Genomic DNA, 25,833 nt, shown 5'->3' on the forward strand with positions numbered 1-25,833 from the left:
GAGCTTATCTGTCTGACTGTGTCTCGGTCTCCACGTTTTCTGTGTGTGTGTGTGTGCAGCACCTGGTCTGTGATGTAGCACTGGTCACAGCATCGATCTCCTCGTCCTTCAGCTTCTTCAGACGCTGGATCTGATCCTCATGATCTCTCTTCATCTCCAGGATGGACTTCCTGACACAACAACAACAACAGAGTTCATTTCTCTAACCATAAACAGCATTTACAGACACAGGTAAAGGTGTTGTGAGCTAGTCTTTCTTTCTTTTTTATATTAAAAGCTAATAATAATAATAAACAACAGATTTATTAGTTATTAACTGTGTTTCCTGCGATCATTAACTTTAATTAATGTGTATAATAATGACATGAGTATGACAAAGTTAACCTGTGTTCTCATAAACAGTTTTTGACTCTTCTAAAGTATAAAAACACCCTAAAATGTTTGCAGATATTTCAGAAACATGCTCAGTGAACATTCTTGTTTATCTGAAAAACAATGCTGAAGTCAGATGTTCTGCTTTGAAAATGTGCCTTGCGTGCCAGAACGTCTGTCTTTGTTTTGGTCATTAACCCCGCCCACTGTCAGTTTAGCCAATTATATTTCAGCACCACGGCTTGCCTTAATGGAAAACAGTATGTCACTTATTCAGTTAGGAAGACTCTCAAAGCAGGCATCCGCAACTGAAATACGACCTCTGGTGGACAGTAGCAGACTCCAAAATGAGACGCAGATTCAGAGTTCCACCTGTGGTGTTTATTAGTTAGCAAATGATATGAATATTACCAGTGTAAACATTAGATGAGCAGGTTACATTGTAACCCCATGTCCTAACAACTAAGTGATGAGATTTGCAGTGATTAAGCAATTTGGCTGTTTGCACCCAACGAAACTTGACAGTTTAAATGCAGCCATTCAGAAGCACAGAATAGTGCACTCACTGCACTCCAGCGAAATGGTAAGGATTATAATCAAATTAATACATTTTAAACCTCTTGTACATTATTAAATGCAGATGCTGAATCACTGATGTGTGTTGGCTTGCACTGAAGTTCACTTTCAGATGGTTTATTTTATTTTCCAGATCTGAGGTGAACTATCTGCTGCTGCTTTCAGTAGTATGGCAATAAATGTCATGTAAAATGCCATCACATTACTCACTCCCTTTAATATGGAAAATATTCCTTCTAGCTTGTGCCCTTGCTTTTATTTACACATACTGTGTCGTCAATCTGGCAACCAGGGGTCCGTTCTTCATACCTCGCTTAAATGATCTAACATGATTTGGCAGATCCTGGATCTTTTAATCTTGATAACTGGTCTCTGGCTAATTTGGTTCTTTAAACAAGTTCGTGAATCAGATTAAAATGTCTGGATGAACTGATCTGAGATCGCTGTGTGTGTTGTGAAGGACAGATCTATCAATCCTCGAAATCATGATCAGCAATGCATCGATTGGCTGATGGCACAGCAGCGTAATGACATCATCTGATTAATATTAATTATCCATGTGAACAAAATTACATAACATTAATAGTAAACGGATAAATGTGTATATGAAATACTTAGCCATTTTTGGAGACAAATCTGTTCCCAAAATTTCGCTAAACCTCCCTTTGGGAGCTGGTATAAAATATAGATTAACAAATGCAGGAAGTCTTCTGTGTGGGCACTGCTTAGGGTTAGGTTAGAAAATTAGTATGAATCGCTGTATATAAACAATGTTATGCACCCATTTAGCAAGTTGTGTATCTGTAAACCTGTTGGCTGTGTGTCTGTTTATACAGTTAAAGTTAGAATTATTCGCTCTCCAGTGAGTTTTGGTTTCTTATTCAGATATTTCCCCAATGATGTTGAACAGACAGGAATTTTTCACAGTATTTCCTATAATATTTTTTCTTCTGGGGAAAGTCTGATTTGTTTATTTTGTCTGGAATAAAAGCATTTTTAATTCAAATTTAATTTAAAACCAGTTTAAGTCGGCGCCAGTGGAGTAGTGGTTAGTGCGTCGACACATGTACTCCGGTGTTCGCGGCGACCCGAGTTCGATTTTCGCCTCATCCGATCCTTCCCCTCTCTCTGCTCTATGCTTTCCTGTCAATACTCTACACTTTCCTATCCATTAAAGGTGAAAACCTCGAAAAGATAAACCAGTTTAAGCTCAATATAAAGCAATATTTGTTTCCGACAGTCCACAGAACAAACCACTGTTATACAATGACTTGCCTAATTACCCTAACTTTACCCTAATTACCCTAGTTAACCCTTTAAATGTCACTTTACGCTGAATACTAGTGTCTTGAAGAATATCCAGTCTAATATTATGTGCTGTCATCATGGCAAAGAGAAAAGAAATCAGTTATTAGAGATTCATTCATTTTCTTTTCGGCTTAGTCCCTTTATTATTAGTCCCCCGCCAACTTATCCAGCATATGTTTTATGTAGCGGAAACCAGCTACAACCCATCTCTGGGAAACATCCATACACTTTCATTCACACACATACACTACAGCCAATTTAGTTTCTTCAATTCTCCTATAGCGCATGTATTTGGACTGTGGGGGAAACCGGAGCACCCGGAGGAAACCCACGCCAACGCGGGGAGAACATGCACACTCCACACAGAAACGTCAACTGACCCAGCCGGGGCTCGACCTTCTGTCGCTGAGTTTGTATGTGTGTCTGACCTTTGCAGCTCTCGCAGTCTCTCCACCTCTCTGTCTCGGTCCTGTTGGCTCTGCAGGAGTCTGCGCTGGTGCTGCGTCTGTAGCTCTGCTCTCTCCTGCTCCGCCAGACGAGTGACCACAGCCAGTCTCTCCGCCAGGTCCTCGTTCTCCTGCCGCGAGCGCTGCTCTCGCTGAGCGGACGATTCCTCCAGCAGCTTCACACGAGCTCTGAGACACAACGACACATTGCATTAGCTCTGTTTCCATCCATACATGTGAATCAGACGTGTGTGCGATTGTGAGTGTGTGTATGAATGAATGAGTGTGTGTGTGTGTGTGTGTGTGTGTGTGTGTGTGTGTGTATGTCACCTGTGCATGTTCTCCATCAGCTCAGTGTCTTGTTTGTGTCTCTGCTGAACACTCTCTAGCAGCAGCTGATTCTGGTCTCTCTCCAGCTGTAAACTCCTCACCTGAACACACACACACACACACACACACATTCAGATGAAGGTATAAGCACGTCTCTGGTCTCTGTCATAGTAATTACAGCGGTTGTTCACACACGATGATGCAAAAAAGAAAAGAAAACGCTGGTTTGATTTTTGTGTAAGTGCATGCATGTGTGTGTATCTTGATCGTTTTTGTGTATGTACATGATGTGTGTTTCTTGTTTGTGTGTGCATGTGTGTATCTTGTTTAATTGTGTGTGTGTGTGTGCGTGCGTGTGTGTGTGTGACTTGTTTGATTATTTGTGTGTGTGTGTGTGTGTGTATAACTTGATTATTTGTCTGTGTGTGTATCTTGTTTGATTGTGTGTGTGTGTGTGTGTGTGTGTGTGTGTGTGTGTGTGTGTGTATAACTTGATTATTTGTCTGTGTGTGTATCTTTGATTTTGTGTATGTGCATGTGTGTATCTTGTTTGATTGTGTGTGTGTGTGTGCGTGTGTGTGTGTTTAACTTGATTGATTATTTGTGTGTGTATGTGTATAACTTGATTATTTGTCTGTGTTTGTGTGTATCTTGTTTGATTGTTTGATTGTGTGTGTGTGTGTGTGTGTGTGTGTGCGCGGATCTTGTTAGATTGTGTGTGTGTGCGTATCTTGTTTGATTATTTGTGTGCGTGTATAACTTGATTATTTGTCTGTGTGTGTATCTTGTTTGATTTAGTGTTTGTGTGTGTGTGAGTGAGCGTGTATCTTGTTTGATTGTGTGTGTGTAACTTTGATTATTTGTGTGTGTGTGTGTGTGTGTGTGTGTGTGTGTGTGTGTGTGTACCTGTGCCTCCAGCTGAATGATGCGCTTCTGCAGTGTTGCTGTGTCTCCATGATGCTCCGTGTCTTTGTGTCTCTCAGAGCCGCTCAAACCCCACAGACGAGACTGAGACAACTACACACACACACACACACACAGAGCCCCAGTCAAAAGTCTGTTCTTGTGATGATGGTGCATGTTTTTGTGACATCAGTACACACACTTGTACAATAAGGGGAGTATGACACATGTATTACAGGAGAAGGTGACTTATGAGAACATTGCACACACACCCATCTATCATAAGGCTTATAAATCATACAGAAATAGATTTCCAGAACTTAAAGCAGCACACAGTGTTCAGTGAGGGTTGTGTTTATGGATGGTTTTAACAATAGAAAATATAGTTTGTGCTGTATGAAAACAATGGAAACCTATGGAATGTCCCCAAAGTTCACAAAAACAATTGTGTGTGTGTGTGTGTTTGACCTGTTGCTGAATGAGTATCTGCTGCAGTGTGTCCGCTGACAGAGGTGTGTGTGTTTGTGTCACAGGTACAGCTTCCTCCACTGTTGTCTTCTGGGACTGAAACACTGAATAAACAGCTCTATTATAAACATTGTAAAATCATTCAAAATTATATGTACAGTTTTCATGACTGATAGGAGCAGGTCTTAAAAACATATTTAATTACATATGACGCATTCGTTTTTTCTTTCAGACCTTTATTGCTCTTTAATCAGTATAGATGTAGTTTCTTTTCATCGGTTCATTTGATTTTTTTAAACTAGAATACACAAGTATAATATTTTGTTTTTAAACTCTATCCATCCCCAATGCCATCCTCAACCCGATCAATTCATCTATCCCCAATCCCATCCCCAATCCAATCCATGCCCAATCAAACCCAATCCAAACCTATTCTCAATCCAATCCATCCCTAATCCTATCCCCAATCCTATTCCAGCCATCCCTAATCCAATCCCATCCATCTATCCCCAATACCATCCCCAACCCAATTAATCCATCCCCAATCCAATCTATGCCTAATCCAATCCCATCTATACATCCCCAATCCAATCAATCCATCCCTAATCCTATTCCATCCATCCCTAATCCAATCCCATCCCCAATCCTATTCTAGCCATCCCTAATCCAATCCCATCCATCCATCCCAAATGCCATTCCCAATCCAATCCCATCCCCAATCTATCCCTAATCCAATACCATCTATCCATCCCCAGCCCAATCAATCCATCCCCAATCCTATTCCAGCCATCCCTAATCCAATCCCATCCATCTATCCCCAATGCCATCCTGAATCCAATCCATCCTCAATCAAATTCAATTCAAACCCATCCCCAATCCAATTCAATCCAAACCCATCCCCAATCCAATCCATCCCATTCCATCCATCCCTAATCCTATGCATCCCTCCCCAACCAAATCAATCTATCCCCAATCCAATCCATCCCTAATCCAATACCACCTGTCCATCCCCAACCCAATCAGTCAATCCATCCCAAATCCAAACCCTTCCCCAATCCGTCCCTAATCCTATTCCATCCATCCCTAATCCAATCCTATCCATCCATCCATCTATCCCCAATGCCATCCCCAATCCAATCCATCCTCAATCAAATTCAATCCAAACCCATCCCCAATCCAATCCAACCCCCAATTCAATCCATCCCCAACTGTTTTAATTGACTATAATCGTCTATTTGAAGGTGCTTTGACACAATCTACATTGTAAAAGCGCTTTAGAAATAAAGATGAATTGAATTAAATTCATCCCAATCCAATCCAAACCCATCCTCAATCCAATCCATCCCCAATCCAATCCATCTCCAATCAAATTCAATCCAAACCCATCCCCAATCCAATCCCATCCCTAATCACATCCAATCCAAACCCATCCCCAAATCCAATCCATCTCCAATCCAATCCAATCCATCTCCAATCAAATTCAATCCAAACCCATCCCCAATCCAATCCATCCCCAATCCAGTCCCATCCCTAATCACATCCAATCCAAACCCATCCACAAATCCAATCCCATTCTTAATCCAATTTAATCCCATTCCCAATCCAGAACAATCCCCAATCCAATCATATCTCCAATCCCATCCATCCCCAATCCAATCCCATACCATCCCAAATTCGATCCCACCCATAATCAATCCAATTCAATCCCATCCCCAATCAAATCCATCATAAACGCAGTCAAGCCCAATTTTTTACATTCCTGGTAAATTCTGACTTAAAAGTGTGTTTAAATGTAATTATACAACCCTGTACTGTCCAAAAGGGCTTAATATTTGATTTGGATTGTACCAGGTTTGTGTTGACGGTCTGTGCTTGTGTTGTGTTGGATTGAGCTCCCGGTGGACTCTCTGCTGGAAAACACACACTTCACTTAGTATATGAATCACACACCCCAAAACAGCGACAACCTCTTAACGTTGTATCAACTGTACCTGTGTTCAGTAATTGGGATTGGGGACTCATCCACTCTTCTTCGTGATGCTGAAGACACATTAGATTTAGAGCTGAAAACACAACAGACGTTAAATGCAAACTCACATCCTCCATGATCATTCACTCACTTTTCTTACTTTATTATCTTGTTTCTGGCTTCACAAGCATCACCACATACAGCACAACACTATATAACTATACTAAATAATATTACAGGTCCCGTGAAATTAAAATAACGTTTTTAGTTAGTATCAGTCTGTTAGTTCTAAGCAGGGGCGTAACAGCCATTTTAAAAGTGGGGGGGACAGCTGTATGGTCACCCAAAAGTGATTAATGATTTATTTAAAGTTTATTTAATAATCTTTTAACCAAAATTCTAAAATAATTACAAAATATTAATAATAACAATAAATAAACAGAACCACACACATTTAAATTAAGCATTACTCTGTGTGAAAATATTTTTGAAATCTACAATTCAATTGCAAAATTGCAAGTTGATACTACGCATATAACGTGAGATGGACATCGCCATGTGTACTTGCGGCGATGCGTCATTCATAAAAGCAGAACACGCAGGATTCAACACGTAAATTCACCAATTACTCCCCAAATACATGCAAGTAAGTGGTTGGTGAACTTAGAGAGGAGTAGATTCAACTTTATAGTAACTTTCAGTATGTGTATCTGATATGATTAAAACACATCGGTAAATTATATTTTAATGGATTGTTAGACTTCCTTGTGTGTTTTACAAACGCTAAAGTTCTTGTTTTACTAGTACTTGTGTGTATTTACATGTCTAAATCATAAATTAAGCATTAGGTGGTTAAAAAGGCTGCATAATTGTGATAATATAACATGTCTTTCTCAGCAGAGTTAAGTTGGTCTTGTTTTCGGAAGAAAAAAAAACGAAAAAAAGAAGCACTTTTACGATGGTCCCTTACTGAGAGTTTAGCTCAGCGCGAGTTCTCTCTGGCTAAACGCATATTGCGAAAAAAGAAAGACAGCTGTGAAACATAACCTGCTTTGTCCATTTGTAGGGAATACAGTTTAGATCTTTTTAGGGTTAGAGGTTTTTTAGTTAATGCCGTCTGTCACTGAATGTGTCAGGAATACCGAAAACAAAACCAACTTAACCCCGCTGTCTTTCTCTGGCTCAGCGCCAGACAAGACACCAGCACCAGGGACTTTACGGTTCTCACTTCGAAACGGAACAAAAGTAGGATTCTGTAACGTTAGTGATTTACCGTGATTTACCCAGCTGTAGCTGTTGCTCCCTTCCCCATCATCCCTGTCTTTGACTGCAAAGTGAATGAATGAAGCTCGTGGCAGACGCTGAAGAGATTCGCGCTGTGATTGGCTGAGTGATCGTTCACTCAAATCGAGTAACAAATCAGAGAACACTTGCGGCCGCTAGGTCAAATAAAACGTGTGGGCCAGTCGGGGGACAGAATAACCTGTTTCCAAAAAGTGAGGGGGACGTGTCCCCCCCGGTTGCTACGCCCCTGGTCCTAAGGCTATCTTTTAGCTAGTCTGCTCTAAAAGAGTTACAAAATTTGCGTTAATAAAATATAAAACTGATATAAACTTCCATAGCTAGTTTGTCACTTCTACCTTAATGAATCAACCACTTTTATGAGGTCACTCATACTTCAGTTTTTCATCAAATCTTGACCAATCAGATACTCTCTAGTATCTGAAATGCCCCGCCCCCTTTTCTTTGGCTCGTCATTTGATGCAATTTGAGCTCAACCACTATCACTGGCAGAGCTGTGATAAAAATCAAACACTAATGGCTGTTTATTTAAAAGGGGAGGAGCTACTCTATGCCCCGCCCTCTCTTCATGTCAGACCCTCACCTAGTAAACACATCCACTTCCTCCCGCACTTCCTGTTTGTGCTCTCTGTCTTCTGCAAGGCTCGGTGTTTTCTTGCGGCTCAGTGCTCCGGTGAGCCAATCGTCTTCCTCGTCGTTCAGAGTTTTAGAGCTGGTTTTGGGAGGCGCGGGTGCGGCCGGTGATTCGGCTCTCTGTAAATCATGCGTGTCTTTGTGTGTGTTTGCGGAGGGAGATGCAGGAGGCTTCAGGGTTTCTACTGGAGGTGGTTTTTGGGGCTCCTCCTTCAGCTTTTCCTCCTCTTCCTCCTGCTTCAGGCCAAGCCAGTCGGATCTGGGTCGTGTGGAGCGAGCGGAGGGTTTGGGCTTGTGTTCGGGAGAGTGAGAGCTCACGTCCTCAGTCGAGAATCTGAAAACATACAGTGTGTGTGTGTTTTTTTAAAGTAAATATTGACTGTAAGAATCAGTTTTATGTACTTGTAATGTTTTATTGGGTGGAAATTACTGTCAATTAATTTAAGAAGTAGCATTTTTTGATATACATTTTAAGCTATTTGTTGATCTTTTAATTAACAGTGTTTTTATCCTTGCAAAACTATTTTTAAAACAATTTTTTTTATTATTAATATTATAAGAAAATTTACCAAGATCATATTTATATATATATATATAATCCGTTAATATTTAACATCCACAAACCGGGATTGAAGCATCATCTTTTATAACTGTTCTGACATGCGGCTGTGGTGATGAAGTAAAGCTGAAGTAAATCACAGTAATTCATTACAAACATGCACTGTTTTAAAAAGGTTTGAGACATGTAAAACTCACTCCTGATCACGTTTGTTGATGATTGATGATCACAGAGCGCTGAACAGATCTTTTAATCCCGGTTGATTTGCGCATGTCCGCTCTTGTCGATATGATTATATGCATTAATACGGAGACATGTTAATACAGGGCTGTCAATCAATTCGGGGGGTTGGAAAACAGCACTCCTCAATATACAGTGGACACGCTATACCTACACACGGTTCTGTCCAAACAGCTTCCTAAAGATGATTTTCATCTTAAGTGCCCTTTAATGTTCATAATTTAAAAAGTTATATATTTTAATTATGTTGTATTTTGTTCATATATGCAAATTAATAGAATATTTTAAGAATACTTTAACAAAAATATGTTCTGCCATGTACATTGTAAAGTATTCTTATGCTCTTTAATCTATTTATCACACTTTTCATAAAGTTTAAAATAGTTAATACATTATTTTTGTTAAAATCTGTGGATATAATTTCTTTTTCATTAAGTCAATGAGTTTTCATTAGTGTATAAACATATCCACACCTTGTTGTGTTGCGTTAATAGTTGGAACTGGAGTCAATATAGTGTAATACTGTTGTTTGCAGTAGTATATTATGGCCCGTTTCCACTGAGTGGTACGGTTCGGTTTGGTTTGGTACGCTTTTATGGCCGTTTCCACTGTCAAAAAGCGTACCGAACCGTACCACTTTTTTGGCACCCTTTCGAAAGGGTACCAAACACGAGAAAGGGTACCAAAAGGCGGAGCCACACGCGCAGCTGAACGCTATTGGTTTACAGAGATACGTCATGCGCTAACGCAACAAGCCAGAATGAAAACAAAAAACCCGCCATGTTTGAAAAACACAGCGAGAGATTATAGCGGAATTATTTATACATATAATAACGAGCCATGGTCGATCTGGGCTCAAACAAACCTTGTCGTCATCTTGATGGACAGCCACAAATCCAAGAAGAAGAGCAGATTTACCCTGTGCCCCGTAGTTTTTTACGAGCCAGTCTGAAGTGCGAGCCGTTTCGCTTTCTTGCTAGCGCACGCGCGTCTAACATTATATCTGAAATAACAAACTTTTTGAGCTGATGATAATAACCTGCGCTTGATTATTGACGTGCTTTTGAAACCCGATCCTGTCAGACACTGACAAACGCGAGAGTGAAGCGTGAAGAAACAAAGGAGAAGCCGGAAAAAAGAGCACATTAAATACGGGCGAAATGTCTACTTTATGTAGTTTTTCTATAGTTGGGAACATATCGGAGACTGTAAGGGGCTGTATGTGTGTATATATATTCATTTATTTAGTTATTTAATATAATTACAGACGTTACAGTAGGCTTTGATCTGCAGTTATAATCAACTCATGTTCATTGAAAAGTTAGTAATAAACATTTTACACAAGTATTTATGTGTATGAAGCATCTGTTTTGTGAGAAGTGCTTCTCATATGATATGCGAGCGACCCGTACAGCTACACCAAAAGGGTACCCTTGTTAGTGGAAACGCAAGCCTGATAAAGGTGACCCGTACCAAACCAAACCGTACCAAACCGTCAGTGGAAATGAGCCATTAGTCAAGTCAGATCCGTAAAATGTAAATGTATCCAAATTAGCCCAAAGACAAGTTGTCATTAGTGGTCCCTTAGCCAGATGTTAAAAGCTATACCAATAAACATACAAATTCAAACTAAAAACAACACTCAAATGACAAAAACTACAACATCAGCAAGCCTAGCGTTTACAATGTTGATTAGCCATTTCATAAAATATTAATTATTAAAAATGTTCAGACATCTAAAAGCTCTTAATAAGTGATATGTTTGTTGTGCTGTATGTTAATGTCTGTGTAATATCTGACCTGACAGACTGTCTGCGGGACTGACGGCCCTCTGGGGTCGAGCCCATTGTGGGCTGATAAGAGCCGAATGCGAAGTCCTCCTCATCCATCACAGAGCCTACAGACAGCAGGAGCACCAGGTAATCACTCAAATCAAGCTCTAACTTTATTTTCATTCATTGGCTTTTGTCCAAAGTTATTTGCATTGCATTTAAGGTTTTCAGTTCCTGCATTTCCATAAGTTCCAGTGTTTGTGCTACAGACTTTAGCTGAGATATGATCTATAACTTATATTATAATTAATAACATTTCTGTAGGTCTCTTCCAAGCACTCAAATGGCTTTACACATTTAATCTCCTAACTTTATAGGTACTCTGAAGATGCAAGGAATTTTGGTTTCGTTACAGTAAGCAAAGCACCAGCTAAAGCATGTTCAGAGATGTTTGCATGATCCCTCATGTTCAGAGGTGTTTTCCCTCTAGCCAGCTCAGGAATTTCTGCTGAGCGTTTGTTAAGTACACCTTTTCATGTGTGGATGTTTGTTTGAATGCAGTTTACATTGATAATGGCGGGTTGCAATGTCAAGCACTGATAAATTATATGTCACGATTACACATGCGGGAGACTATCTCACATACTTTCGTTATAATTATTACTATATTTCATTAAGACTCTAAATAAATGTAAAATGGGCATCCGATGTCACCTTTAAAAATGTGTGATTTATTTTAGACTGAAATACGAAGACAGCCAATAGCCAGAAATACATAGTATGCATCACAAGATCATGTTCCATGACGATATTCTGTAATTATATATGAACAAAACTTTAGAATAATAGTGTAATGCTAAACACTTTATTTAGACAACCTGAAAGGTGATTTATCCCTATGTTTAGATTCTTCTCATTCTAATTTCATCATATATGAATGGGAAGATTATTTATTCAGCTTTCAGGTGACGTATTGATCTCGATTTGTTGTGGCCCAGGGTCACATCCAGTTGAAACCAGACGTTTACACACACACACACTGTATAAAAAGGCACATAACCATTTAAAAAAAAAAGTCAGATGTTAATGTGACTAAACGTTTTCTCTTTCAGGTAAGTTAGGATTATCACATGTGTTTCTGTTCTGCTTAATAGAGAGATATTTTTTGAGAAATTGTTATAACTCTTCTTTAAAGTCAAGATTAAATACAATAAGATTATTATTCTGCCTCTGAAAAAGCTCAGATGATGGTGTCAAGGTTTTGGACGTTTCTGATTGGCTAATTGACAACATTGGAGTTGATTGGAGGCACAACTGTAGAATAGTATTTAAGGAAAACCTCAAACACACTGCTTCCTTCTGTGACAACATGGGAAAATCAACAAGCCAGAATCAACAAAAAAGCCAGATAACAATGTGCTAAATTACACTGGGAAAGAGACTAATTTTTGGAGACATGTCCTGTTGTCTGATGGAGCTAAGATTGAACTGTTTGGCCATAATGTCCAGTGTTACATTTGGAGGACAAAGAGGAAAGCTTAGTGCCTAGGAACACCCTTCCAACTGTGAAGTATAGGGGCGGCAGCATCATGTTGTGGAGCTGTTTTGCTGCAGGAGGGACTGGTCCACTTCACAGCATAGATGGCATCATGAAGAAAGAGCTCTGTGTAGAAATACTGAAGCAACATCTCAAGATATCAGCCAGGAAATTAAACTTGGCCACAAATGGGTCTTTCAAATAGACCATGACCCTAAGCATACTGCCACATTAGTTAAAATGTGCTTTAAGGACAACAGAGTGAATGTTTTGGAGTGGCCATCACAAAGCCCTGATCTCAATCCTATAGAGATGTTGTGGGCAGAGTTGAAAAAGCATGTGCGAGCAGGAGAGCCTACAAATCTGACTCAGTTACACCAATTCTGTCAGGAGGAATAGGCCAAAATTCCTTCAAACTATTGTGAGAAGCTTGTGGAAGGATACCCAAAACATTTGACCAAAGTAATACAGTTTAAAAGCAAAGCTAAAAAAAATACCAAGGAAATGTATGTAAACATTTGACTGTCTAGAAATTAATAAAACATTCTCAAAACAAATTCTCTCATTATTCTGGCATTTAGCAAATGTAAATCATTTAGGTAATCCTAACAGACCTAAAATAATTAACGTTTAGTATGATTTACCATCAGACATTTTTTTTAAAAGGGTTATGTTCCTTTTTTCAGTGTATGTAAACTTCTGGTTTCAACTGTATATAGGTGTTTAGCTGAACTCTCAGTATGTGAACACTCGGGTAGATGTGAATAAGTGACTGACTTCAGCCATGTCTTGTAGTGGGTGGGGCTTCACACACTAGAGTGCATTTGATAGGTCAGAAAATCTAATGAGAAGCTGAAGTGTGTGGTGATGTCATATAATAGTACATACTAATATTTGAATCATTCTATCCTTCAATGTGAATTTTGTCTTTGTTTTGAAGCGCAATGGCTCATAGATGGCATTGACTAATATTTTAATACCAGTGGTGTATAGTAACAAATTACAAATACTCAAAATACTGTAATTGAGTAGCTTTTCCTTAGGAATTGTAGTTTTAAAAATGTGTACTTTTACTTTCACTTGAATGCATTTTTTAGTGATGTATCGGTACTTTTACTCCATTATTTTCCTTCTGCTATCACTACTTTATTTACTTATCTAAAGTAAAATACAATAAAGTAGAATAATCGCTCTTGTGATTTGCGTCCAATCAAACTGCACATAGAAAATGACAACGAGAAGATGACTGATGCCTACTTTATTATGGCTGAAATCGCCAAATAGCCTTAAACAATAACTAAGTGCACTACAGAATGTTACGTTTTCACACTCACACACACAAATGGCATGTAAACGCATCAACCTTTCACTTCTCACTACTCTCATGACATTTAAAAGTGCTGCTTTTTACTCATACTTTGAGTAATATTTACAAAGGATACTTTTATCCGCACTACATTTTTGGGTAAAGTAATGGTACTTTTACTTGAGTCTTATATTTTAGTACCCTTTCCACCACTGATCATACTGGTCAACCCTCCCATTTTTCCCGGGATTCTCCCGTATTTTACAGTTCTATCCCACTATAATCCCATAAAGGTTTTTTCCCGTATTTCTCCCTTATTTTTTATCCTTCTGCGAAGAGCCGATCCTCCCTTTATGCAACCCATACCGCCGAACCACCAAGGGTCGCCATTTGCTCTTAAAAGTGAATCTGTTCTGTGCTTTTATTTCATTTAGGCATGAAAACACTTTGAAATAAACAGAAAAACGGCGCGATTCATTTCCTTTTCATTACAGGCGCCATTGCCCCTATGCAATTCTCGAAACAGTCAGTTCACGTAACGATGCATGACTGTCAGCTGATGTGCTCCATAGTGATCACTGTCACTGTTTCCCAAGCGGATTCTGTACGCACACGATTTGATGCGGAGCTCAAGTGGACACTGGGTTTTGGGTGCGTGTTTGAACAGACATATACACATCATCATAATAATAATAGTAATAATAATGGTGGTTCATTCCGCTGTGGCAACCCCAGATTAATAAAGGGACTAAGCTTAAAAGAAAATGAATGAAAGAATAATAATAACAACATCTAGACATTTTCACATCCCGATGTTGACAGCCATGCCACTGATTGATACTAACAATACTAAGAAGTTCATTTCAGGAGGAAAAATGATAGAACAATTGTTTCTTAATAAACATATACACTTCATTGAACATGTACACACAGACATCACTTATATACTACATAACTGCAGGTTAACTATGTTTATATATAATAACTTTAACTGTTAAATTAAAAGCTATTAGTTACTGTTTTATTAGTTAGTTATTAGTAACTAATAAGGTTATGGTAACTAATAACCTGAACTTATCTGAATTTGATTGTAATGCAGTAATGTGCACCTTTAGTGAAGCTGCTTTGAAACTATAATTATTGTGAACAGCTCTTTTCATAGCAATCTGCTTTGGTATGTTAGCATTAGTTGAGATTTTTTACCTCTCCCTGCTGAGTTTTTCTCTGGTGGTTTCTCAGTCTCTTTTTCTGTCAGTTTCTCTGTTGGTTTCGTGTCTTTTTTCTCCCCGGTTGCTGGTCTCTCCAGCAGACGAGGGGACGTCCCACGGCCTAAGAGCTCATCCAGACGTGTGCGAGCTCTCGGAGGACGATCAGTTAGACTAAAAGATGCAAACGAACAAATCACAGAAACTTCAGTGTCATATTTAAATCAGAAAACACTTAACATGCAGTGGAGGAAATAAGTATTGAACACGTCACCATTTTCCTCAGAAAACATATTTCTAAAGGTGCGGTTCACTTGAATTTTCTCCTGGATGTTGGTAACAATCAAAGAAATCTATATATGCAAAGAAAACAAAACTAATTAGTTTACAAATAAAGTTCTGTGTAGTTGAACAGACGAAGAATGGGATGTGTAGTTTGGCAGGGAAAGCCCAGACAGCAGCTGAAATCTCTCAGTAGTTCTTCAGCAACACTCTGCCCTTCCTCAGTGTAAATGAATTTCAGCTGCTTGAGTCCAACATCTATATTAGCAGGAGAAGGAAGATAAAACCAGGGTGGACATTTCAGCAAGACAATGATCCAAAACACAGCCAAGGACACTCTCAAATGCTTTCAGAGAAAGAAAATCAAGCTGTAGAATGGCCAAGCCAATCACCTGACTTAAATCCAATAGAGAATGCAAAATAAAGCTCAGATTTGATAGACGAGACCCACACAACTATCAAGATTTTGACACTCTGTGTGAAACTCACACCTGAGCAACGCATGTGACTTTATTCTCCATATGAGAGGCGTCTTTAAGCTGCCAGCACCCAAAATTTTATGATTTATTTTATGATTTATTTTATTATTAATATGTATTATGTTATTACACATAACTAATTCTTCAGATTATAATTGTTTTGTTCCATTACACAGCCAAGGACACTCTCAAATGCTTTCAGAGAAAGAAAATCAAGCTGTAGAATGGCCCAGCCAATCACCTGACTTAAATCCAATAGAGAATGCAAAATAAAGATCAGATTTGATAGACGAGACCCACACAACTATCAAGATTTTGACACACTGTTGAAGTCTGTGAGAAACTCACACCTGAGCAACGCTATTCTCCATATGAGAGGCGTCTTTAAGCTGCCAGCACTCAAAAAAATGTATAATTTATTTTATTATTAATATGTATTATGCTATTAATACATAACTAATTCTTCAGATTATAATTGTTTTGTTTCATTTTTATGTTGGTATTGTTTGGGTTTTTACCAAAATCTGGTTTAAATCCCATGTCAACAGCTCCTTTGGGAATATTATTCAGGAAAAAACATGATGTGTTCGCTACTTATTTCTTATGCTCCTGCAAAAATGGGAGGCGCAGCCGGCAGTTAAACCACTCACTGCCAATAGAAAACCATTTTAAAAAGACACCTCTCACTACAAGATCCAGGTCTACCTGTCCTTTTTCTGTGTCGCTCCATTTCCATGTGTTTTTTGTGTTTCTCCAAAGCCCAGCGCGTCCATCAGATCATCTCCATCATCATCAAACATCAGATCGTCTTTCTTCTTCACAGCAGCTGCTGGAGATGCAGATAAAACACAGACAGACATCAAAAGTAGCAATAAATATGAAGAGAAACGATATTGCTTCGAAACTGACTGCGATTGCTAAATTCACTGTTTGATTATAGATTACACAAGCTGGATTCACTGGTCAAATGTGCTAGAAATGCTGCACTCTGAGGTAGGGTTGTCACGATACCATTAATTAATCTTATGATTACTAAACCAGCTGAAGTATCACGATACTAAGTAGTATAGCGATACTGTAATTCATAGCTCAAATTATAAAGAAAATTGTCAGAAATACTATATTTTATGTTATAATAAGCCTACTTAAAGGGCACATAGTTGACCTCTTTTTTTATGATGTAATATTAATATTATGGTTCTTCTGAGTGTGCCAGTTTAGGTTCAGTTTAAAACACAATTCAGATTTTTTTTATTATAATGTGTTAAAAAGTGTCATGTTGGGGGCGTGTTGCTTCACATGTAAATTAGTTTCGGCTTCCCGTCAACGTAACAAGGGGGCGGGGCCATGAGCTCACCCGCTCTGCGTTTGCAACAGTCTGACAGGCAGACTGAGGGGTTCAGCAATCAGTCGTACATGTACGACTCGGACACAGACCAAGCAGAGAGTACAAAATCATTTGTGTCTATGTAGAGTTTTACAGCCAACTGTGTGCTAGTTTCAAGTGCCGAGCTTGTACACAGAATCTAATAACCACGCACACTGAATTAACTTTGACTGAGGCACCGGATGCGCCGCTCGAAGCCGCGACACGGTACACCAGACACTCTCTGTGGCGCACCAGAAACATGAAGTGTCCCGAATCGTCGCACCACGCATTTTTGAATTCTAAACATAGGTTTCTATCAGGGTACACCTATGTTTAGAATTCTAAAACGCATGCTAGTTAAGATCACAGGGAGCTTCTGGGATCGCGAGAAATGCAAACGGCTGAAGTATAAGGTAGACTCAATGAGAAGTACACATGTTTGCAAACCTACCTAAAGATACAACCAATAATTCCGATTAGAGCGATAATGTGGAGAATATTGATCTTGTGTTGAGCCCAATGAGCCTTGCATCTAAAAATAGAGCTAGCGTGTTCCTTTAGTGATATCGCTTCGACTCACGCTGAAAATGGCGGACGTGAATCAACAAACTGAGGATATGATGACGCGCCTGTCAATCAATATTGGTGGGCGGGGGGACCGCACTCCTACGTAAAGTTGCGGTCGGTCTGAAAACAGCTCCAATTGGTCCACCGTTTTTTATGTTGTTAAATTAAAAAAAAGCACTGGGTGTGTTTATATCACCCCAATATGACGGTCTATACACCATACATGCACATATGTCTGTCCAAACAGCTTGAAAAGTAGATTTTTTACCATAGGTGCCCTTTAAAGGTAATTCATAATTCCCTTAAGGCCAAAAAGTATTATTTGCACCTCACTTGACCTAAAATGTATATTTTGTAGACAACTGACCAACAGAAATACATTAAAATAAAGATACAAATTATACAGAATGAAATTTGATACAAAACAGCGTTTTCCCAACAAAGTTAGGCTATATGAAGAGATTAAAAATTGTGTCAATGTTTCCTGTTGCTATTTTGAGGGTTTTCATCCATTGTTTTATCAGGTAACAATCTGAAGCAATTCAAAATTTCACTTTGTGAGTCGTTCTCTTATAGAGATTGTCACGGTTGGTAAATCATATTAGTGTGATAGACAGACTAGTCTTCGCTGAGGCCAGCTTCCAGCCTCCGCCACTAAGACTGCAGCTCTGCACAAGACGTTTGGCCAGCGGAGAAATTAAAATGGTCGTGCCCAACTGAGCCTGGTTTCTCTCAAGGTTTTTTTTCTTCACTTCCGCCATTAGTGAAGTTTTTTTCCCTCTCCGCTGTCGCCACTGGCTTGCATGGTTCGGGATCTGTAGAGCTGCGCATCGATGGATTTGCTCTTCAATATTTGGACTCTCAGTAGTGATTATTAAACCACACTGAACTGAGCTAAACTGAACTGAACTTAAACACTACAAACTGAACTACACTGTTCCTATTTACTATGACCCTTTATGTGAAGCTGCTTTGACACAATCTACATTGTATAAGCGCTATACAAATAAAGGTGAATTGAATTGAATTGAATATTGAGAGGAACAGAAATGATCTGACTCAAATGTGCGTTTGAACTGAAGCGTTAGAAATAGGCTACCATAAAAGGTGCACATTCTACAGTTTTGCAACCCTAAAGAGCTCCACAGACTATTAAAATATATTAGTCTATTGTTGCACAAGTGTGTGAGCATTTGAGTGACTTTTCCCACATGCAACATTATCTATTGTGGATAAACTATTAATGACGATACTACCGTTTACAATCTACAGAGGCACCGCCAGTATTTTGGAACCATTGTCCGGCGCCTTGACTGCAGCTCTGCCCAAGACGTTTGGACAGTGGTGAAATGGTCGTGCCCAACAGAGTCTGGTTTCTCTCAAGGTTTTTTAATTCTTCACTTTCGCCAATTGGTGAAGTTTTTCCCTCTCCGCTGTCGCCACTGGCTTGCATGGTTCAGGATCTGTAGAGCTGCGCATCGATGGATTTGCTCTTCAGTGTTTGGACTCTCAGTAGTGATTATTAAACCACACTGAACTGAACTTAAACACTGAAAACTGACACGGATTCAATTTACTATGATCTTTCATGTGAAGCTGCATTGTAAAAGCGCTATACAAATAAAGGTGAATTGAATAGTATCGCGATACTACAATAGTATTTGTAAACTGTGCAACCCTACTCTGAGGACATCTGCTGGTCATAAGGAGGGTGTAATGCAAAAAGAATTGCATAAACTAGAAATAAACACGTCGTTATCATTTGTCAGTGTGACAAATAATAAAGATATTGTTATATTTATAGCTATCATGCTTGGTACTCTACCGCTCTCACCTGTCTCTGTTTTCTGAGGAATGACTGGTGAAGAAGAGGATGCTGGCTCGGTTTTCTTCCCCGTCTTCTGCTTGTCTTCCAGATCATCCAATAAATCATCAAGTGAATCGTCCAGGTTATCTGTGAAACACGAAGAACAGCCGTCATGTTTAACTTCAGCTTTATTTGATTCTTTACTCATTGGGTTTTTGCTGAAAGCTCTGCTCTCCTGTTGTGATACCTTCATCTTGAGGATGAGGAGGAGGATCAACACCTCCACCTTCATCATCTGAACCACATGCAGCATGAAAATGGAGCAGATAAAGTCCGTAAAACCCTCATGAAGACATTAAACGCTGTCAGGAGAAGTTGTGGTTCTTAAAAAAAAGAAACGTACCCAGAAAACTGAACTTCTTGTACGTTCTCGCTGTGGACGCTGGAGCAGAACTGGGCTTTTTGTCCTCAGTGACCATCTCTTCTGTACACACCAAAAAAGAAAACATAGGATAGAAAAGGATGATACTGGTTTGGAAAATAGTCCCCAAGATACCATATTATCATGATACCTGTATTATACTTGTACAATACACAATATTAAAACAATATTAATTGCAACTTTTAAATATTCTGCTATATTGCAATTTATTTCCTTTATCCAACTTCAAATTATGTCCACAAAAGAAATGTCGGATTTAATATTTCTGTTTGTCTCTTCAGTCTTATTGTCGCAGTCCAAAATAGGATCGTCAAGCAGAGAAACTGACCAACGCTTTAATGAAAATATCGTAAAATGTTTTGTGCAATTCAAACCCATCTTTATTTAAGATTTGGACAGTAATACTGTTATTGCAAGAACAGATACAGTTGCAGCTGAAAGGTAATGAGAATTAATTATTAAATTTCTCATTATTCTATCTACCCCTACCCCAACCTTAAACCCAACCGTCAGACTACTGTAAAAATATCATTGTTGTACAGTAATTATAAATTATCTCACAGAAATGATGCTATATCGATGTGCATATCCACAACTGTATCCTATCTAGACTTTACCCAGTAATACTGACATATTGTTACTGTTCATAATACAGGGTATATACACTACCTAACTAAAGTCTTGTCGCCTATTCAAGTTTTAGGAACAGCAATAATAATAACTTGACTTCTAGTTGATCATTTGGTATCAGAAGTGGCTTATATAGATCACGCTTCTTTGACCACAATAAAATATGATCATTCCTTGATTTTTAATTGGTTAATTAGGACAGTAAGGTCTGACTCTGCTTAGTCTTGTCACTGAACATAAATAATGTCCAGTATAGAATATGTGGTCATGCTGCAGTGGAAACAGAATGAATATTGTGTCTGACTCCATCATGAGCTTGGAGGACTGCATCCATACATCTCTGCAATGACTCAAATCACTGATTAATAAAGTCATCTGGAATGGCGAAGAAAGCGTTCTTGCAGGACTCCCAGAGTTCATCAAGATTCTTCAGATTCATCTTCAATGCCTCCTCCATCTTACCCCAGACATGCTCAATAATGTTCATCTCTGGGGACTGCGCTGGCCAATCCTGGAGCACCTTGACCTTCTTTCAGGAGCTTTGATGTAGAGGCTGAAGTATGAGAAGGAGCGCTATCCTGCTGAAGAATTTGCCCTCTCCTTTGGTTTGTAATGTAATGGGCAGCACAAATATCTCGATACCTCAGGCTGTTGATGTTGCCATCCACTCTGCAGATCTCTCACACGCCCCATACTGAATGCAACCCCAAACCATGATTTCCCCTTCACCAAACTTGACTGATTTCTTAGAGAATCTTAGGTCCATGCAGGTTCCAGTAGGTCTTCTGCAGTATTTGTGATGATTGGGATGCAGTTCAACAGATGATTCATCAGAAAAATCCACCTTCTGACACTTTTCCAAACGATCAACTAGGAGTCAAGTTATTATTTGTTGCTCTTACAGCTGGGATCCACAACAAGACTTTTGTCAGGTAGTGTACAGGAAACAAAGATAGAAATTCAATACCTTTCAAGACACTTTCCATACATTTTAAAGCCTCATCACCATTTTAGGGACATCTTAACTTAGTCAAAACTAATCCTAAACTAAAACCTTATTCATTTACTGAATAAAAATGCAGGACCTTTGCACTGAATTGAAAAAGCATCAATTTTATACCATACAGGTGGACATTAGTACCTTTAGGGTAGACTTTTGTACCTTTAAGGTACTGTGAGGTAAACATTTGTACTTTTTAGGTATTGACATGTGCCTTTAAGGACCTGCTAGAAACAAATGTACTTTTGGAAAAGGTACAGCCCCAGTGATAGATTTAGTACTTTTATTTCTGAGAATATAAGAGTCTTTATTAAAGCAGGACTAGGACTCCATGTTTGAAGAGGTATCGCATATCAATGAGACTTTAAAGGATTGATTCATTAAGTGTCCATCTTCAGAAATATACCTCTGCTTTTTGTTTTATCTCCTGGGTTTGCAGCTTTCCCTTCTTTCCTCTGAGGAGGAGCTGAACTGGGCTTCTTCTTCTTCTTGGAGCCGAAGAGATCCGCGTCCATGTCATCTATGTCCTGAAGTAAGCAAAGTCAATGATTTTTTTTGATGTCTACTAAGTTCTTTTTATAGCCAATCAGAAAGCAGCAGGCTGTTGCATCACCTTCATGCTGTCCAGCAGAGCGGCAGGGTCAGCCTCCGAGACCTCCGAGCCCTGAGACACACGACAGATTACAAAATAATAGACTTTATAGAAGAGTAAATACTAGTTTAGATGCTTTGTGGTCACACTTTATTTTGATTAGGCATGGGATGATAACCGTTTTCAAGGAATACCGCGGTTTGGAAAAGTCAAGGTTTTAAAACCGCCCAAATTTTCTGCTATACCCTTCCTAAGGTATGTGTTGTATTTATTATTTACATTTTTTTAGGACAATAGTAACTCCAGAAGAAAAAATACTCAATGATGGCTTTTAAATTGTAAAGAAATCAGTGTTTTTGAAACTAATGAAGACAGAAGACGTCACTGATTTATTTGAATTATTCAGCCTGACATGTTTACTTCTCCAAAAAATAAAGTATATTGTTTTCAAAGGGAAAGAAAGGGTTGTTTTTTTACCCAGACGTTTAAAAAGAATATATTTTAGAGCAGTAATCACAATACCGTGATATTTTTATCCAAGGTTATCATACCGCCAGAATCTTATATCGGCCCATGCCTAATTTTGAGGGTCCGTTTGTTGAATTTAAGTTACATTGCATCCACATGCCAACTAATTTTCATTAGATTATAAGTAGACTGTTGGGGTTAGAGTTCTTCTTATAGTGCGTTAAATGTCTGTTGAAGGAGCAGTATCAGCAGATATTAAGCAGACAGTCTACTAATACTCAAATGGACCATCAAAATATAGTGTTACCTGCTTTTTCCCCCAATTTAGTAGGCACAGGGTTAATTTCATTAAAAATATTAATAAATAAAACAAAGGTATCACAATTTAATTAATATTAAATAATTTCCCGGTTATGATATCATCAGTTTGACACAGATATTACCTGAAATTAAAAAAGTCTACATTTTTACTTTGACGTTTAAATTTGAGCTAATACCGCAGATTTAATTCAATTAAATTTGAGCAGAAATGAAAATAAGGACTAATTAATATTAAAATGACTACAAACATCAAATGAAAAACATAAACATTATTGAAATAAGTAATACATCAGTGTAATGTAATAAATTACTGACCTCATCGTCTTTCTCTGCCTCTTCTGCCAGTTTACTGAAGAAATCATCATCCAGCAGAGACCTGAACACACACACACACACACACACACACACACACGCACGCACGCACGCACACACACACACACACACACACACACACCTACACCTTCAGCGGACCTTTATGTTAGATGATATTCTACATCTGAAAATAGTGTGTGTGTGTTTGTGTTTTTGGGATGGGTCAAATTCAAAGTATGGGTTACCACGCATATGAGTGTATGTGTGGTGCATGTGCATTGTGTGTTCTGGATTTGATTTGTGTGTGCTGCCTGTCTTTGTATGCGTGTTGTTTGTGTCTGCTTGTGTGTGTGAGCATGAGTGTGGTGCATTTGTGTGACTGTGTGTGTTTGTTTTTGTGTGTATGTATGAGTCTGTGTATCGTGCATGTGCGTATATTGTAGTGTGCTTGTGTGGCCATGTGGTTATTTGTTTGGTGTTTTGTGCGGGTTTGTGCGTGTTTGTGTGTGTGTGTGGGCGCAGAGTGTGTTTGTGTATTTGTATTTTTGTCAGTGTATGTGGTGAGAGTGTGTTGTTTCTTAGTGTGTCTGTCTTTCTGTGTATATTGTGTGTGTTTGTTTGTATGTGTGTCTCTGTCTGATGTGAGTGTGTTCTGTGTCTATATTTCTGTGTATGAGCTGTGTGAGTATTTGATTGTATTTGTATCTATCTGGTGAGAGTGTGTTGTGTGTTTGATTTATGTGTGCGTGTGTTTGTGTGTATGTGGTGTGAGATGTTCCGTCTTCTTGTGTGCGTGCGTGCGTGCGTGCGTGCGTGCGCCGTCACCTCTTCCCGCTGTGTGATGTGAGTCCGGCTGCAGGTCTGCTGGACACAGATGATGATGAGGTCATCGACCGCACCTTCACTGGACCTGTGGAGCGTAAGACCATCACCATTAAAAACAGGTCAAACACACTCACTTCCATGACAAAACTGTGACATCATCATCATCATCATCATCAGACAATACCTTTATCATCAACATCATCATCATCACCCAGCAGATCTCCCAACACATCATCTATAGAGCCTGAGAGGAACACACACATTTATGACACAACCCCAAATCAGAAACAGTTGGGCCAGTGTGGAAAACACAAATGAAAAAGAAAGTGATTTCCAGATTTACTTTCACTTGTATTTCATTGCAGACAATATAAACACAAAATATTTCATGTTTTATCTGATCAACTTCATTTGATTTGTAAATCTACATCCTTTACTGACATTCCTGTTAACAGATAATTGTAATGATGATTTGGTACAAAAGCAGCATCCATGAAAGGTCTAGTCCTTTAGGAGCAAAGATGGGCCGAGGATCACCAATTTGACAACAAATACATGAAAAAATGATTGAAATGTTTAAAAACAGTAAGAGAGGAAGAAAGAGAGGAGGACATTTGGATATTTCACCTTCAACAGTGCAGACCATCATTAAAAGATTCAAGGAATCTGGAGAAATTTCAGTGAGTAAAGGACAAGGGCGCAAGCCTAAGCTGAACAATCGTGATCTCCGATTCCTCAGGTGGCGCTGCATCAAGAATCCTCATTTATCTATCAGCGATATCATCACATGGGCTCAGGATTACTGCGAAATCTTTGATCAAATCTTTGATCATAATGAGTAGTTGCATCCACAAATGCCAGTTAAAACTGTACTGTGCCAAAAGGAAGCCCTATGTTAACAGTGTCCAGAAGTGCAGTCGACTTCTCTGGGCTCAAATGCATATGGGATGGACCATCTCACAGTGGAAACTTGTGGTCAGATGAATCAGTATTTCAGGTATTTTTGGGAGAAATGGACGGCGTTTGTTCCGGACCAAAGAAGAAAAGGATCATCCAGACTGTTACAAGCAACAAGTCCAAAAGCCAGGGTCTGTCATGGTATTGGGTTGTGTCAGTGCCCTTGTCAAAGGTAACTTGCACTTCTGTGAAGCACCATTAATGCTGAAAAGTACATCGAGATTTTGGAGCACAATATGCTGCCTTCTTTTCCAGGGACACCCATGCATATTTCAACAAGACAATGCTAAACCACATTCAGCACACATTACAAAGTCCTGCTGCGAAGTAAGAGGATACAGGTACTTGACTGGTCTGCCTGCAGTCCCGACCTGTCTCCAGTAGAGAAAGTGTGGCGCATTTTGAAGTGTAGACACTGTACTCTTGCCCACTATAATAAATCGCGATGTTCACGTGTAATTAGACACTGAACATTTTGAGTTTACTTGCTTCATTCATGCATCAAATTCACTTAATTAGCAAGTGAAATTAACTTCACTATAGATAGGGATTCATGTTATGGGCTTTTTTGAAATGCGTTGCAAGAACCAAAATTGGAATACCTGTTTATTAAAATAAATAATTAATGAGGAATACATTAAATTATGTTTGTTGTATTGTCTGCAATGAAATACAAGGCAAAGTGAATTTGGAAATCACACCTTTCTTTTTGTGTGTGTGTTTTCCATACTGTGCCAACTTTTTCAGAGTTTTGGTTGTATAATACAGTAATCAAACACAATATACAGAGAGAAGAGAAGAAGAAACAACTCACTCCTGAGCCCCTTCTTCTGTTTTAAAGACTGCAAATGATAAA

The 25,833-nt window shown here is 38.9% G+C and overlaps 1 protein-coding gene across 3 annotated transcripts in view; it reads right to left on the reverse strand.

The window, feature by feature from the left end:
• Positions 1 to 25,833, reverse strand: part of LOC130220696 (fas-binding factor 1 homolog) — a 44,960-nt gene that overhangs the window by 17,945 nt on the left and 1,182 nt on the right. Inside the window, exons 2-20 of one of the 3 annotated variants that reach the window (XM_056452921.1) lie at positions 25,792 to 25,819; positions 24,205 to 24,264; positions 24,021 to 24,105; positions 23,199 to 23,259; positions 22,116 to 22,166; positions 21,909 to 22,029; positions 19,834 to 19,914; positions 19,458 to 19,577; positions 16,393 to 16,513; positions 14,925 to 15,100; positions 10,907 to 11,003; positions 8,258 to 8,641; positions 6,395 to 6,466; positions 6,252 to 6,313; positions 4,404 to 4,507; positions 3,939 to 4,049; positions 3,033 to 3,133; positions 2,685 to 2,891; positions 63 to 170 (exon numbers count right to left, since the gene is read on the reverse strand). In XM_056452921.1, coding sequence (XP_056308896.1) covers positions 63 to 170; positions 2,685 to 2,891; positions 3,033 to 3,133; positions 3,939 to 4,049; positions 4,404 to 4,507; positions 6,252 to 6,313; positions 6,395 to 6,466; positions 8,258 to 8,641; positions 10,907 to 11,003; positions 14,925 to 15,100; positions 16,393 to 16,513; positions 19,458 to 19,577; positions 19,834 to 19,914; positions 21,909 to 22,029; positions 22,116 to 22,166; positions 23,199 to 23,259; positions 24,021 to 24,105; positions 24,205 to 24,264; positions 25,792 to 25,819 — 2,150 coding nt within the window. Of the gene's footprint in view, positions 1 to 62; positions 171 to 2,684; positions 2,892 to 3,032; positions 3,134 to 3,938; positions 4,050 to 4,403; positions 4,508 to 6,251; positions 6,314 to 6,394; positions 6,467 to 8,257; positions 8,642 to 10,906; positions 11,004 to 14,924; positions 15,101 to 16,392; positions 16,517 to 19,457; positions 19,578 to 19,833; positions 19,915 to 21,908; positions 22,030 to 22,115; positions 22,167 to 23,198; positions 23,260 to 24,020; positions 24,106 to 24,204; positions 24,265 to 25,791; positions 25,820 to 25,833 lie in introns of all 3 variants that reach the window. The other 2 variants (XM_056452920.1, XM_056452919.1) reach the window with 2 other exon arrangements.

Source organism: Danio aesculapii, chromosome 3, assembly GCF_903798145.1.
Source record: "Danio aesculapii chromosome 3, fDanAes4.1, whole genome shotgun sequence".
Taxonomy (NCBI): domain Eukaryota; kingdom Metazoa; phylum Chordata; class Actinopteri; order Cypriniformes; family Danionidae; genus Danio; species Danio aesculapii.